The sequence below is a fragment of the Hypomesus transpacificus genome, chromosome 23 (assembly GCF_021917145.1).
Source record: "Hypomesus transpacificus isolate Combined female chromosome 23, fHypTra1, whole genome shotgun sequence".
Taxonomy (NCBI): Eukaryota; Metazoa; Chordata; class Actinopteri; order Osmeriformes; family Osmeridae; genus Hypomesus; species Hypomesus transpacificus.
Genome location: NC_061082.1, coordinates 6,449,949 through 6,465,814, shown reverse-complemented (window position 1 = coordinate 6,465,814; position 15,866 = coordinate 6,449,949). Strand labels below are relative to the sequence as shown.

The following is a 15,866-nucleotide window of genomic DNA, read 5'->3' as shown; positions in this document are numbered from 1 at the left end:
ATGAATATCTTGCTGCTGCAGAAACAGGGTAGAGCTTATCAATCATAATAAATAAATGGTGAATAAATGGTGAGCAGGCTTGCCTCTTTAAAGTATGGTACTGCATGTACAGCATGAGATATCACTCTGGTTCAATTCATCACACATCTGGTACTTGTCACATTCAGAGCGATCTGGTATTATAGTTTCATTTCTAGGTAGAAAAATATTGACAGATGAACAACAACACTGGTCGCGAGTGTCGAATCCCAAAATGTTTAATGCATTTGGTTGAATAAAACACCCTTTTGGGATTGTCTCATTTTTGGCTTAAATAAAACAAACTTGAGGGAAATCAGCAATACTTTGAGTGAACTTTATAAGAATCTAAACAGGAGGTTAGCTTTGCAGATAAGCTTCCAATCTTGGATTTCCTTTAAGGCATTAAGATCCCCCTTATTCCTCTCATTGACAGACTTCATAGCGATAGGATATTTTTTTCCATCACAATGTTCAGTTTTCTTATCGTTCAGAAACAGGGTCAACACATGGCCGGCGGCAGACTGAAGTCCTGATTAGAACCCACAACTATCTATTCCTTAATCCTCAGTCTCACTGATCCCTTACACTTCCCTACAACGCCTCCTCACACTGCGCCAGATATTTCCCCTCGTAACACTTATGTACACACACAGACGGAATTAGCAACACTGTGGGGGCGAGACAGTCCTATCATACCCTGCCAGCTCTACACAACTGGTGGTGGACCAAAAATAAAACACCCTACTGCTAAACTGAAATGCATTTCAAAATGGAGAATAGAGAATGTTGAAAATGAGACATCGATCTTATGCTAGAAACAAAGCTCTCAAGAATGGCATGCATGTTAACCTTGGGCACCTTCTTTTTTTAACAGGAACCAGTGACTCAAGAACATTGGCTGTGGACTGAACTTCAATCTGAAGTAATTGAGATCAGGTGTTTCCCTCAACTTGACTGAGTACAAAGCTGTGTTTCCCCCACTTTCATCCTCCAGTCAACTCCCCTCACGTTTGACTACCGCAACAGCTGCTGAGGTGAAGGCAGAGATCCCAGCTAAAGGCCCTTGTTGGCATTTCTCTCATGGATATACTTTCAACCCAGCATCCAATGTTTACTTCAAGGAGGTTGGGTTTAGATGTACCCTGTGTCTCCAATGTCATACTTTTATAATGAACTATTTAGTATGTACAACTGCAGTGCATACACAGTGTATTGCTTTGAGTCCTCAGGGTGAGGCGACCAGAGATAAATCCAGTAACAGATTGTTCCTCTGCATCAATACGTAAGAAGGCACTGCAGTTCATGATTGGGATGACAGGAGATTGCATATGAATAGTCATTCCAGAAATCTCTCTGTCTGTTGTTCGAACACACGCACACTTCAATAGCTTCTACTTCTCTGTTACAGTAAGACATCCAAGAGCACCTGTGCGTTAAAGCACATTGTGACTGGCAATCTTGACCCAGAACATTTAGTTTAATTAAATATTTGAGAAACCAAACAATCATCCAAGAGAACAATTAATTACAGACACTGATGAAGAGGCAGCTGCTGCAGCACGATGTAGACTCTTATCACAGATAACAGTTTCACCTCATTCTGCATTGCTATCTTCTGTTCTTTACAAAAACTATCATATGACATTTTGAATCTGACTTATTGAATAGCTGGGGAAAATAGCATGCAGACTTTTACTTCAGTCTGCATGTGTCCATTATTGTAATGTGTAAAAATAAATATTGTTATTCATCATCATCATAAGCTTTTTTTCGGACACCTACTAGGTCCACAGATTAAAAAACAACATGCAGACAAACATATATACTAAAGTCACAAGGTACATCATTTTCTGAGGAGGCTCAGACGCCAGTAAGTGCACATATTAGAAAAGTATCGTACTGAACTTAGTGCCGGATTGGTCAGAACCAGGATGATACTGTTCATAGAGGTTGTAAGTCTGCACATGCAGCTGTACATGAGTCTGCGCAGCACTGCAGGGCAGGTGGGCACATCCACATTAACAAACATTTGGCCTCCACTGCTCCATCGCGGTATCCTTAGCAGCATCCGCAAGCCATCATCATAGGCAACATTCATTCTGTGCATACTACTCTTTTTGTAGTGCCTCCACAAGTGGGCAGTATACATGGGGGTACAGTATGCGTTGAAAAGTTTGGTCTTAACTGGTGGTGAGCATGCACCAAACTTTCGGAACAGCATATTAGCTTGTCCATAGAGCATTCGACACTGTCTATTAATGCCTCTGTCATCAGACAGGTCAGCACAGATGTAATGTCCTAGATAATTACATTCATCAAGAACATTCAGTTTGTTTCCAGACAAGAAGAAGTCGGGAGAAGAGAGTTTAGAGTCCCCCCTGCTCCGGACAATCATGATGTTACTTTTCTTTGCATTGTATTGGATATCAAAATCTGATCCATATTGGGAGCACACCTGTAACATCTCTTGTAGTCCAGCACTATATGGACAGAGAAATACTAAATCATCAGCATACATTAGATGACTGATGATACTGTTACCAACCCTACAACCCATTCTACAATCATTTAAAAGCATTGACAAATTGTCCATATAAACATGAAACAAAAATGGAGACAATATACTGCCCTGTCTCACTCCATTAGAGACGTGAAATGGGCCAGATATAGAATTTCCCCATTTCACACACATACTTTGTTGGCAATACCAGAAAGTCAGGATTCTTATCAGACATTTAGGAACAACCTTCTTACATAATTTATAAAATAACTTGTCAGGGTTCACATAATCAAACGCTTTTGAAGCATCAATAAAACACATAAAAATTGTGGTATTGTGACTGTGATACAGCTCTAACAGTTCTTTCAAGGCAAATAAACACATTTCTGTTCCATGTTTGGGTTTAAATCCAAACTGGTTGTCAGAAATGTTTCAATTTTCCTAAGAATAGCTCTCTCTGACACCTTCGACAGAGTACTAGCCAGAGCTATGGGCCTATAATTGCCTTTGCTGTTCATTTTGCCCGCTTTATCTTTAATCACTAGAACCAAGATCACAGACATTAAGGAGTTGGGTAAAACTCCATAAATCAAAAATCCTGTGAAACAAATGGCAAGCAAGGGATACAGTTTTCCACTGGCATTTTTTGAATGCTCAGCAGATATCCTGTTTGCACCACATGACTTGTTGTTATTTAGCCCCGTCATTATATCATAGACCTCTTGTGGAGATACAATCACATCTTCACTGTTGTCAACATCACCAGCTACAAATGAATTGCTCTTGACACAGTTAAAAATGTCACAATAGCGTTTTTTCCACAGCTGAGCGATCTGCTCTGCTCTACTTGTGCCATCAATGTTAGTTGGTAGGGTCATTTTAGAATTGTCTTAGAATTGTCTTCTTTCCAGAAATCAATAGGACTATTACTTTGTAGATTTTTTGCCAGTGTATCCGACCTAAGAGTGTTCTCATTTCTCTTTATGTAGCGCAGGGCATATTCAAAGATTAAGTTTGCCCTCTTCATGTACTCAAATGTAGGGCCATACTTTGGCCTGCCTGATTCAGCCCAGACTTTAAAGCCCCTTTTTGGCCTCAGCATGAATCTCAACATACAACAATCCCAACAATCAACATACTCATTCAAGCCTGGTTTAGCTTGAAGTGTTTTGGTCTGATGTCCTCAATGGAGTTATGAGTGTCACTTGTACAGATACATTGGTCTAACCAGGAGGTTGTGTGCCACGCTTCACTAGTGTAAGTGTAACAGTCAATAGGCAGCAGCATCTCACTAGAGATAATATAAACCTATATTCAGAGAGCTCTGCATTCCAATCTCCTATATATTGACTCTGGGTTGAATGTAAGTCTTGTAGAAATAATACAACAGCGCCATCATTTGGGATGAGAGCTGTTATTAATTGTAAAATGTACTTTATATGACCACTAGATGGTGCCAACAGCCTGGTTGTCAAACAGGGCTCACAGCTAACCAAGACAACCTTGGTTCACACTTTTCGTTCAAGTCTATAAAAGGTGATTTGTGGTGAAATGTAAGACCGTGTGGGTATTCTTGTGACTGACCCTCCTTCTATAAGGACAAACAAGAAAGCATTACAGCAAAAATGAACAGGCACACTATAAAAACAAGTAAATAAACCAATATTTTATTTGTATTCTTCAGATACTGAAACCCTGAGGCTAGATTGAAAGGCCATCATTTTGGGAGCCCTGTCTAGCTCTTCAGGTCAGACATTAGCCAGTTATTAACACAATGAGGTAACAGGTACAGTAATAAATTATTCTTGTTTTTTCTTTTCAAAAACACTTGCAAGAACTGTATATCAACAATACAAAAAGTATCAAACATAACTGATATGATAACCTTTCTTCAGACAAACATTTATTATCTTCTGTGTTCGTTCGTGATACTGCCAAAGTTTGCCATGTCTGTTGCTTCCAAGTCCAGCAAAAGGAATTCCCTCGCCGACTCCAGGAAAGATTTAAAGAAGGAAGCATCAGACACGAAATTATTTACTTTACTATTTTGTTCTTACTCCACATAGCAGAATATGAAGTCTCTCTTGACCACTGTAACTGATGGACAGGCTTACACAGGCAGATTGGGCTACATAGCGACAGGTACATTTTTCGCCTTTTTGCATGAAGTCTTCTATTATGCCTTCACTCTCATTTGCAGATTTGAAAAACATGCTGATATGAAAGTCAGAAATCGATCGTTAAAAGTGCAAAGTTATTTTCATTTCGTCTATTTTCAAGAGACGATTTTCAACGAGACAAAAAAAAAAAAAGCCCAAAGTCTTTTTTTTGTGCTTAACAGTACAAGCCATTTAGTAGGTTGTTAAATATTCTCCGCCAGAAAAAGCCAGTCATCTTGGTGCTTCCAGTGAGTGGTCCCCTGATAGCTCTGTGACCCCTCTAGTGACCCCTAATGTGACCCCTCTGTGACCCCTAGTGACTGGCAGCAGCTTCTTAGCTAACCCCTGAAATGCAGTCACATCCTGTGCTAGTGCCCGGGGCCCTTTACCATTCCACTAGAGGACTCGGTTGGATGTGTTGGGTATTATCACAGGTCTCTTTCCTGTTTGGAGTGATGAAGCATGGCCTGCCCCCAGAGTTGTAGCGTGTATTTGAGGTAATAGACTACGATGCATCTTAAGGCTAATAATCTTAAGCAAGAGTTTGAATGCCTGCTACTCAACCAGTTAAACGTCTTATTACATAGCCTTTACAGTTTTACATTTCCCCAGCTTCCACCAACTTATCTTTTCTTCTTTTTACCACAACATACTTGCTTTCATTTCACAATGAAATCCAACACTATGGAGAACCACAATCACAATGAACACTCACACAATGGGTTTTCACCAACGATAGCACAAGCACCTGAACCATGGGTCCCGCCACACATCCCAAACCCACCCTGCCCCAGACCCTTCCAGTATCCCCCCCCACAACCATGCACAGCATCATCCCAGACATGGAGCAACACTCAAGTAAGTCCACTGAGGCATGTGACTGGAGTGCTATCCTTGGACTGGTCTGCGGGTGGAGGGGGGGGGAGGAGGATGAGGGTGGAGGAGCATCACAAACATTAGTCCACCCAGCTAAAGGATTCGCACCCCATTCCCCAATGAGACGGGTGGATGGGTCTTGTGTCAGCTAGCCTTGCTCCATTCCTCCCTTCCTCCCTCACTCCCCTCTCTGCTCCGATTCTTGGTCCCTCTCGTGCCGGTCTGATTCCAGCCCTGCCCTGCGGGGAGGGGGAGGAGGAAGATGAAGAGGGGGGGGGCAGATGTAGAGGAGGCAGATGAGCGTGGTCACAACACCACACAGTGGATCCTGTGAGAGCCTGTGGAACGGTCACTACGCCACTTGGTCTTCTTCTTCTGGCAGCGCTCCGGCACCTGCTGCCTGCGAGAGCGGAGAGGAGGGAAAGAGAGGAGGGAAAGAGAGGAGAAAAAGAGAGGAGAACATTAGACATGGTGTTGCCTTCAGGCAGAGAAGTGAGGCTGAGAAGCAAAGCTGGGTCGAGAGAGAATGTGAGAGAGAGAGAGAGAGAGGGAGAGAGAGAGAGAGAGAGAGAGAGAGAGAGAGAGAGAGAGAGAGAGAGAGAGAGAGAGAGAGAGAGAGAGAGAGAGAGAGAGAGAGAGAGAGAGAGAGAGAGAGAGAGAGAGAGAGAGAGAGAATACTTTACACTGACAGATAGGTGGCCTCGTTGGTTCACTAACAAGCCTATCTCAAACCTTTTCTGGAATTTGTGGGCCCTCCAACAGGATATGACCTCATACTAAATATCAACACAAACTGGATTCCTCTGAAATTACACGTCTGTTCATACAGGAAATGGCTCTTTTTTTTTTCTCTCTCTTGCCTTCCTCTTTTAACTTTCACTGGCATACCAGACTCTCATTGTCTGTAATAGCTATGACTAGATTGGTGTTCTTGGTCAAGTCGAATGTGTTTGCCTAAATTATATGTTTCTGTCTAAGAGCCATTGCAAACCTGATATATCCTATTGTTCTAACCCAGCATGTGTGCATAAAGCATCTCTGCTTAAAAATGTTTGGCTTACCGTATAACTCTGACTAACTCATGAAAGGCCTTGTCCACATTCATGGGAGGATCCTTGGCACTTGTCTCTATATATGTTATCTAAGAAAATCACAAATATGGTTATCCAATAATCAGTCATAAACCATTCACATTTTCTCCAGACATTTCAAGTCATTTGTGTCCTCCTAAATAGCCTATGAAATATCTATGGATGGCTTGGCCAGAGCCTCAGTGTAATCCCACCAAGCCTAATTCATACCTTACAGCAAAATGCTGACTCAGCATTCTGCTTCCCAGCACACAACAACTTCTCTCCCTCCCAACGTCTTCCCATGAATCTCTCCTCACTCCTTCCCACCCCCCTCGGTCTGGACTGTATTTTCTGTCTCGGTGAGCAGACTAAGGAAACACTCACATTGTGTTTGGCAGCCATCTCATGTCCCTGCTCGCTGGTGATTTTACGCAGATGAACCAGGTCCACTTTGTTGGCCACCAGCACCATGGGGAAGGCCTCCCTAGCAGGCATTGGGAGGCACAGACGAAATTAAAACGCAGTCTTCTACTCCATTTTGAGGCAATAACATGGCTGGCTTGGCTAAACTGAAACGGAAGCATTAGCTGTGGTCCATGTCAGAGACTTGTCACTCCCTCCTTACCATGTGGCACCTCACCTGTCTTTGACCCTGAGGATGAGCTGGTGGAAGCGGTCCACATGTTCAAAGCTGGCCTTGTCTGTGACAGAGAACACTATGAGGAAGCCATCGCCCGTCCTCATGTACTGCTCTCTCATAGCACTGAACTCCTCTTGACCAGCAGTGTCCAAAACTGAAACATAGATAGAAAAAAGTTCAATACCAACTGTACTTTAACCCTGAATATTCAAAGTTTCGTGCATTTTTGTAAATCACCAAAGAAAAGCTCAACAGCCCAAAAATATTTCCTGCACCCAAAGGAAAAGTATCATGAAAATCTCAGGGGAAAGTAGATCATTATTACCATCTAGTATGGCCCACTGTCCGTCAATCTCAGTGTGTTTCAGGTAGGAGTCCTCGATGGTTGGGTCATAATCTGGTACAAAAATCTTCTGGAAGAATTGAATGGTGAGGGCGCTCTTCCCCACGCCCCCGTCCCCCACCACCACTAATTTGTACGTGGGAAGGTTGTCACTAGGGACAGCGCTAGTTGCCATGGCAATGGCTACACCTGGAACAAAAACAGGGGTGGGGGGGTGGGGGTGGGGGTGTAAGAGAGGGGTGTTGTTACTTAGCAGCTGCAGCGGTGCCATGTAGCAGCAGTCTAATCATCGCCACGGAGACAAGAGGGACTCAATGGAGAGTGGTGCAGAGTACAAGTGAGCCAAGCACCACAGAATAACATCAGCCATCGACAAGTCCTCCTCGCTTGACTGATCAGACGTGATGTTCAGAGTATAGCTGTAGCTTTAGACAGTGTGGCTCTCAGGTCGCTTCAGATCAGAGCAGCATTCACCAAGTGAATGACTGAAATCAAACGGGTTATGCAACTGACCCCAAATCATTGCAAGCGTAATAAGATGATTCCATCCTCCTTGTTCTTTTAATGCTGTGTACTAAGTGCAGCTAGTACAATATACATACTTTCAGAGAGGGTTGGAATGATTCTCAGATGAACCCACAATGCAACACGGCAGGAGGAAATATAGTCATTATTTCAGGCTGAAACACTCCCATATTGCATCAAGTTATAGCGCTTTCGTCTTTTGTCCCTGCCACATACAGAATGTATTGCAGCACTTCATATTACAAATGGTAAAGATTTGAAGATAGAATAGAATAATGCTAATGCAATGAGTGAGTGAGGAGCTACAGTATCAATTGAACAGTTCGAATTAATGTCTGAGCGTGTGTCCGTTAAACATTTTATTTCATCTTATACCAGTAGTGCACGGTAGCAGAGGCTTTCAGATTTGACCAGAACTTGCAAGGCTGTTCAGGAGCGGTGGGTTACACAGACTATCTTTATCTATGGATAAAGATAGGAGTCAACTGAGGACAGAAACCTGAAACGTTGTGGCGATTATTGCATGACATTAAGTTAATTTAGCAGAAACTTTTATCCAATGTACATATTGTACATAATATAGAAAGTAGATTAAGGGTCAGAAGTGCATAGTTGTACAATATTTCAGAAACAAGGAACATTCTGTATTTACTAGCAACATCGCAAAGCACCCACTTCTCAGCTACAAGGCTCAATCATCACAATGATTCTCAGTGGTTGGAAAAGCGTAAATCGTGTGAAAACACAAAGACGCTACTCTATTTTGACATCCATTTTGGTTAAAAGGCAAGTCTGATGACAGAAAAAACAGGTAACGTTGGGTAGAACGTTAAATTGGATGGTGGTATTTACACCAGCTCCAGGCTCTGAGAGGGAACAGCACAGCCTGTGGGTAGAGTCACCTACGTTGGGCTAGGCTTTGAAAATGAGCAGGGGACAGGCCAGACCAGGGAGTCAGTAAGGTGGAAAACATGAGGCACCAGGCTTCAGCAGGCAAGCAGGAAACAGCTGTCAGCTGAGGTCTACAGCCCCTTCCTTCTCACTACAATGGAAGGAAGGAAGAGGTTTCCTTCCTCACTACACCCCGATCCAGTAAGTCACAACATACAGTCGGACAAGACTGCACCCCCCATTCACACCCCAACATGACATGGCAGGAAACACTTAATCAGTCACCTACATTAAATCCATCAGGTACTTAAAGCTCTGTACAAAACAGTCTCATGCAGACATACACTATAGAACCGTGTTTGTGGTCTAGCTTTCTAAATCAATTAAGGAGTATCGTTAATGTCAAGAAAGCACAATTTTAGTGTAATTGTAGTTTAGACAAGTTTCAGTTCTTCTAAAAAGGAAGGCAAAGGACTAGTTTGCCAGGTGTTGATTTAACACTCCAAGATTAGCGAGTCATATGATGATTGTTCATCATCTGATGATTCACCAGAAACATCCGACTTAATATGCGGTTAAACTGATTTCTGCAATTCTGAGCCAAAACACTTGACCTTCGAAACAATGGGGATCCATCCATAAATGGATCATACATATTTATATATATATTTATATATATGCACCCTAAACAGAGCAGAAGAGTGGTAGGACAGATTATATCTAGAACACATGCAGTCTGATCAAAAATCTGATCACACCACATCCATAACTGGTCATACCATGTCCCTGAAAGTCTTCAACTGTACATGACTTGGTAAAGGAGTAGGCTAGATCTCATGACTACTGTGATAATTGCTGCTACACTGGTCCACTTGAGACTGCTTCTCAGGGCATGGAATGTATTAGTCAATGTGATCAACTTTGGCATCTTGTTGACTCTGCATTATGCTGCCTCTGATGAACTGACATAGCCAAATATAGGGATTTTCAATGGTAGACCTTTCTCTCTTTATTATTTCTAGTTTGTCACAGTTTATCGCAGAGGATTGTAATGGCTCACAATCAATCAGCACAACTGTTCTTTATAGACAATTCTGTCACTAAGAAAGTGGCAAGAGTTCAGGTATCTTACTACTAGTTGTTGCATTAACTGATGAATTCACTTTTCTATTCGTAGAGGAATGGATATGTTTAGTCTTCTGAAAAACTACTGAGAGCTGCAGCTGGTGATTTCATTCAATGATCTGGGACATCGATAATTCTCTCTATGGGAATTTCCTAAATGTATTTTTTCTATCCCAGCATGAATGACACAGGAAAGAAATGGAAGATATGGGCTTCACCAATGTACACTGGGAAGCCAGAATGAACAAATACTGCATGAGATTTTCAGCACTGTGATCATTAAGAATGCCAGCTCAAAATTACAGGGAACATAAGTGACAAAACGTCCGAACATCCTAAGGCCCGTTTTAAACAACGCCGCCGCCCACAAGTAGCCTATATTTGTTGCTTCATCTTCTTGAGAAGTTTGCAGCAATAAGCAATTTCCGCAAATGTAGCCTAATATTAATTAGGCTTTTTCCATTAGAATGCTGATAACATTAAATCTCTTAGAGAATAAGTTAATCGGTTGACATACTGGATTTATAATAAACGGACATAGCCTAATCTAACAATGATTAGGCCACGTAAATGTACGATTCAGTAGCTTATTTCAACCTCTTTTTTTTATGAAAACGCAACTTACTATAGTATGATATGTTTTCTTGGGCACAACCTCTTCACGTTCTGATTGTATTCTTCATCCCTCGCCCTGATGTCAGATCATTGCCACAATTTTGCCTTTAAAATGAAAGCGTGCCTCACACATCCGCACAACAAAACCGTTGTATTGCAAATCTTTATATCGCAACAGCTGATACTATAAATAGAATACCATCACAGGGGTGGACCTTCTGCCGATTAGAAATTAAACCCATCGGAGTTTTCCTCCATGGAAACAGTCGGTTTACAAATTAAATATTACAACCGTTGAATGGCGTGTTATCATATTAAAAGATTTTACCTCTAGAAAAACTGGAAATCTCCCGAGGTGGTTAAGCAGTCTCCCTTTCAGAGAGAGTGGGCTGTTCCGTCATGCCGCGGCACTCAGACTTTCTTTAAAGGTGTAGTTCTTTCAAATTCGGATAGACTACAGCTTGGGGGCGACACATGTGATGTGAAACGACACTAGTCAGATATTCAGTCATATTATCCGATCGAAAACACATTTTGAGCCAGTACGTTTTATTAAATTACATTAGATATAAGAAAACAATCAGGTGGAAGGGTGGGTCTCTGAAGAGCAGTATATTCATGCCTTGTAGCAAGCTGATTCAACATCACATACACAGGAACTAATAGACCAGTTGCAGGGAGAAAGGTAGTTAAAGTGATAAATAATCTGATTGGGGTGGGGAGTGGGGGTGCTCGGTATCAGACTCACTCTCATAAATAAGTAATGCATTAGATTGTGCTGCTGCCTTAAGGCTCATTGCAGTAGCTAATAGGTTTGAAATGAAATGGACAGCACTCACTCTCTTTTGCAAACAGTATACAGCTGTTCCGATAACCTCTTTCTATCTCTCTCAGAAGCATGTTCCAAGATTCCAGGAACACCTTGGATTTATGTTCCATGCAGTGATCTATACTAATATGGTATACTACAAGAGGAGAGTCATTGGGGAATGAGAAACTGGTGTGAGTGGAGATGTACACATAAGCCTATTGATTTTGCTTTTGTGAATAGCAAAATGGCAATCAACGTGCTTTGGATTGATTGATCGATTGATCACTCCATGATTTATTGCTGAACCAATGGGATTTTAATTTGAGTATTGATTTAAAGGTCTCTTATTCATTTGCTTACTCTACATAAAGGGTCACATTAATATATGTAATTTAGTGGATTAACTAAAATACGTTTGCATGTGTAACTGAGGTATCGGTTCAAAGGAAGTTCATTATTTGTGATTTATGGCAAGTATACAACAAATTCCATAGTTACTCATGACAGTTGTTCTTGTAATTGATATTGAAAAAGCTTAGAGCAAAATGTTACACTATCATGTTCTCAATTGATTCATGTGCAAGTAAGGGCCATGCAAGTAGATGTTACCCATTGCCTAGTAACATCCCACCATGGACTAAAAGGTGTCCATAATATTAATGTGAGTGCAGAATAAATGTAAGAGCCTGGGTCAGGAGTGCTGCATAAAATACTATACTGAACAACACTAATAGAATACAAATGATTTCAGGTTTACCGGTATTAAGAAAAAAAGAAGCAAACTTGTCTTTGATTATGACAAACTTGCCACTCATAACTGAATGCCAAGGTGAAGACAATAAGGAAATCATAACTGGGTTATGTATGTTTGCATAGACCACCATACCATGGGCCTGCACAAAAGTTGATTTTTATCTGCATGCTAAATATGGGTAACCTAATTCTAACTGCTTGGATATTCCTCACATTTTTTCCAAAGCTAGTTGCCATGGTGACTGTCTGAGCACAGAGGAGCCTTCTCACTCAGGGTATATCTCCACAAATCCTATGTAAAATGGTGCATTTTGCCATTACTGGTATTTCAAATACTACATTTTCACATAAAAGCATGCTATTTTCCAAACAATGGACTCTATTCTGTTAACTATTTTCATATTCACATATTTCTAATAAGGAATTAGCCATGCTACGTGTCACATTCAGTCCTTCATTACCATCCTTAGCATACTGTACTCAAACAGCAGCTGCATTAAAATTTCATAGCAGCTCACTATCTTAAACACTTAGTGATCTTATCCATGGAGCACACAAAATTAGGTATGCTGTTGACTGAGCAGTAGTTCTCCAATCTGATTCAGTTATATTAATTGTTATTTATCATGTATTGTCACATGTTAACTCCTAATAAAGATATATTTTTAAAGTAGTTCCAATAAATGCGTGTGTGTGACAGAAGAAGAGTGATGTAATTACGCTGCTATCAAATGCTGGGAAGGACCTAGAAGAATAAAACAGAATCAGAAACAGCAAATAGAATGTTCATTGGTCCATCCAAGAAGGGCTCAATGGGTGTCTGACACAGAAAGCTTGGCAGAAGCATAGGCACACGCACGCAAACACACACGCTCGTGTCAAATTGTTCAAATCATTCTGTCTATGTAGTTTTACAGCACCAGTGAAGTTGCAGCTGATGACATAACACAGCACCAAGGACGCAAAATTGTTGCGAAACTAGCTTCCGCTACAACCTACTTTACGGCTTACAGCTGTCCTTGTAGCGATGTCCCTTACATGTGAGTTGAGGATTGTGCAACAAATTATAAGACATAGCTTTTGTAGCAATATATAGTTTCAAACTCGATGCAAGTAATAGTTAAGTCAAATGTTAAGGTAATGCATAATTTTGGTGCCTCGCTATGGAGCTATCTTGCTAGGTAAAAATTAAGACTGTTTAGCTAGTAGTGCTAATGCTGTTGCTTGCTAAACGATTTAAGGCTAGCCCACTCACTCTTAAGTAACTTCACCAAAACTCATGGCATTTTGCTGTTGCTGTTAGCACCGGCGTCAGAATTTTGTTACCTGTCTTTCTCACATTTCCTGCTTTGTAGTGGAGAACTGAATGTATTCCAATTCAGCAAAGATCTTCGTATATTTCGAGTAAAAAGGAATACCAATCAGACCTGTGTTGATTATATAAACACCATCGGTTTCTCGTTTTGTCTCCTCGCAGATGCATCCTTCTAAAGTCTGCTTCTAACAGGTAGCCAGGGGGACGCTGGACCATGGCTTCTCTCTTTTTAAAGTATTCTGCACTTGCACAGAAGCACCGTGTGCAGCTGCTTGTTGCAAGCTGTGGCAGTGTGTTTGCAGCCAACTTATTCTACCATGTGTTTCCTGACAACACGTACAGGAAGCTGTACCAGGCATGGACCAAAGGACAGCCATCAAACCTCTCGGACAAGCTGGATAATGTCTTCCAGCAGGTGCTGGAGGACTACAATGTCAGCTTCCCGGGGGGCTATAGCGCCTTTGCCTCTTTCGGCTTCCAACCAGTTGGGGCAGGTGTGCCATGGCTGCCCGCTGGTGCCCAGATTGGCATTCCTGCAAACTTCAACAGCACACAGGACGACCCTGCAGGAATCACTAATCGTACCATTTTCATAAACGGAAAAGAAGTGGAGTGGGATAGTGACATTGGCACCACATTGAAGGATGCGCTTGTATTCTCCCCCGAAGCCCAGAAGTTTGCCATGGCGCGAGAGGTGGCCCGTCTTGAATCAGGGGGGCCAGTCCTGAATGCAGTGGTAGCTCCTACCTGCCTGGCAGGAGTGTGGATATATAGTGTGACCCTGAAGCAGATCTTTGCTCTGCACACAGGTCCAGCTGTCTTCAGGGGTATGGTCAATCTGGTGGCACTGAGCCTGGGTGCTGTTTCATACTATCTCACCACTGATGCCTTCACTCAGTGGCTGGACTACAGATGTGATCGCTGTGCTGCACGCCTGTCCCGGGACTATGCCAAAGGAGGGGTGGAGTTCTATGACAAGATCCTGATCAGGAACAAGACACTCCGCTCACTGATGGGCCAAAAAGGGGCAGAGATGTATTCCCCCAGTGGGAACCTTTTCCCGGCCAACCTGCTGAAACTGAGGCATGCCCCATACACCTCCAGGAGAGATGGCATCATGAACCTGCTAAAGGAGGAGAAGGCATAAGCAGATAAGGAATTTTGACTGAAGCCCATGCTTTTGAAATGGAATCAATTTGGTATTATGAGCTTTAACCACGTGCAATATAGTCTAACTATTGACACAGGAAGTTAGATACATCAAGTTGCTACTTTTTGTCTAATACTGGTTATCATATGTGTGGGTTAAATATGCTGCCTAAATCTACACGTTTGTGTTGCTGTGTATGTGTGTACTAGTGAAAGACATTAAAAATGCTTTCTTAAGTCTCTTCTCATGATCATGTGTTGTGAAAGCGACAAAGACTGAGGAAAATGGCTGTGACAAAGTGATGTTGTGAATTAAAGTAAGCATTTGGTCTGTTTCCCTGTTCCATTAATGTGCTTCTCTTGCCTATTCCCTGTCCTTCTCCTCTGATAAGCCTTATGTTCTCCTACAGTCCTGTCATACCTGCTAAGACACACATAATGTGGTTTCTGGCTCAGAATACTGTTAGTCTCAAGCTCTTATCACACTCAGGCCCTGACATAGGGACAAGCCAGACTGTTGACGATAGATGAACAAAGGTCTTAGACGTACAAGTGTACAGACGGTTACACACACACACATTCATATACACACGGAGCCAGTCCGTTAAGATAGGTGAAGTCTTATACAATGTACAAGTGTCTAGATGCTTACACACACAAATGCAATTATATCAATTTAGTCGGGACACCTGTGGGAAAACACAAGATTTAAACAGCACTATGCTCTAGCAGCAGACAGTGTAGTATCCAATTTTATAACCATACTATTGCAATTATTTGGGATAATGCTAAATCCTTTTGTTTTTACTGATAACCATTCCATACCATTTGCCTATGATACAATATATATTTTTTAGCAGTTCATAAATGATACGATTTGCATGTGACATAAAAAATTTAGCACATACATTTGGAATCAATCTGAAACTCTCGGAAGACCTTTTAGAGCCACTTTGACATTTTCAATACAAGTTCACAAGTTACTTGATTGATTCAGACTGAGCTGTTAGTGGATATACTACTAGACTATACTAACTACATTTTTCACATTCAAACTTCATTCATCTTCT

At 41.7% G+C, this 15,866-nt stretch overlaps 2 protein-coding genes across 6 annotated transcripts; one reads left to right on the top strand and one right to left on the bottom strand.

Annotated features, from left to right (window-relative positions):
- Positions 1-4,166: 4,166 nt before the first annotated feature.
- On the bottom strand, positions 4,167-11,183 carry mrasa (muscle RAS oncogene homolog a). Of its 3 annotated transcripts, none has more exons than XM_047047583.1 (6): positions 11,097-11,183; positions 7,595-7,801; positions 7,270-7,423; positions 7,014-7,113; positions 6,618-6,697; positions 4,167-5,956 (listed from the first exon to the last, which is right to left on the bottom strand). In XM_047047583.1, exons 2-6 carry the CDS (start codon positions 7,785-7,787, stop codon positions 5,863-5,865), a joined length of 621 nt encoding a protein of 206 aa, XP_046903539.1. In that variant the 5' UTR covers positions 7,788-7,801; positions 11,097-11,183; the 3' UTR covers positions 4,167-5,862. The 3 variants fall into 3 exon arrangements, with proteins under 3 accessions (XP_046903539.1, XP_046903538.1, XP_046903540.1); XM_047047582.1 differs by lacking the exon at positions 11,097-11,183 and adding an exon at positions 10,779-11,039; XM_047047584.1 differs by lacking the exons at positions 4,167-5,956; positions 11,097-11,183 and adding exons at positions 5,966-6,067; positions 10,779-11,046.
- A 2,126-nt stretch (positions 11,184-13,309) lies between these two features.
- On the top strand, positions 13,310-15,125 carry tmem177 (transmembrane protein 177). Of its 3 annotated transcripts, none has more exons than XM_047046861.1 (2): positions 13,310-13,372; positions 13,810-15,125. In XM_047046861.1, exon 2 carries the CDS (start codon positions 13,862-13,864, stop codon positions 14,792-14,794), a length of 933 nt encoding a protein of 310 aa, XP_046902817.1. In that variant the 5' UTR covers positions 13,310-13,372; positions 13,810-13,861; the 3' UTR covers positions 14,795-15,125. The 3 variants fall into 3 exon arrangements, with proteins under 3 accessions (XP_046902817.1, XP_046902818.1, XP_046902819.1); XM_047046862.1 differs by having other exon boundaries at positions 13,354-13,469; XM_047046863.1 differs by lacking the exon at positions 13,310-13,372 and adding an exon at positions 13,420-13,513.
- Positions 15,126-15,866: the final 741 nt, after the last annotated feature.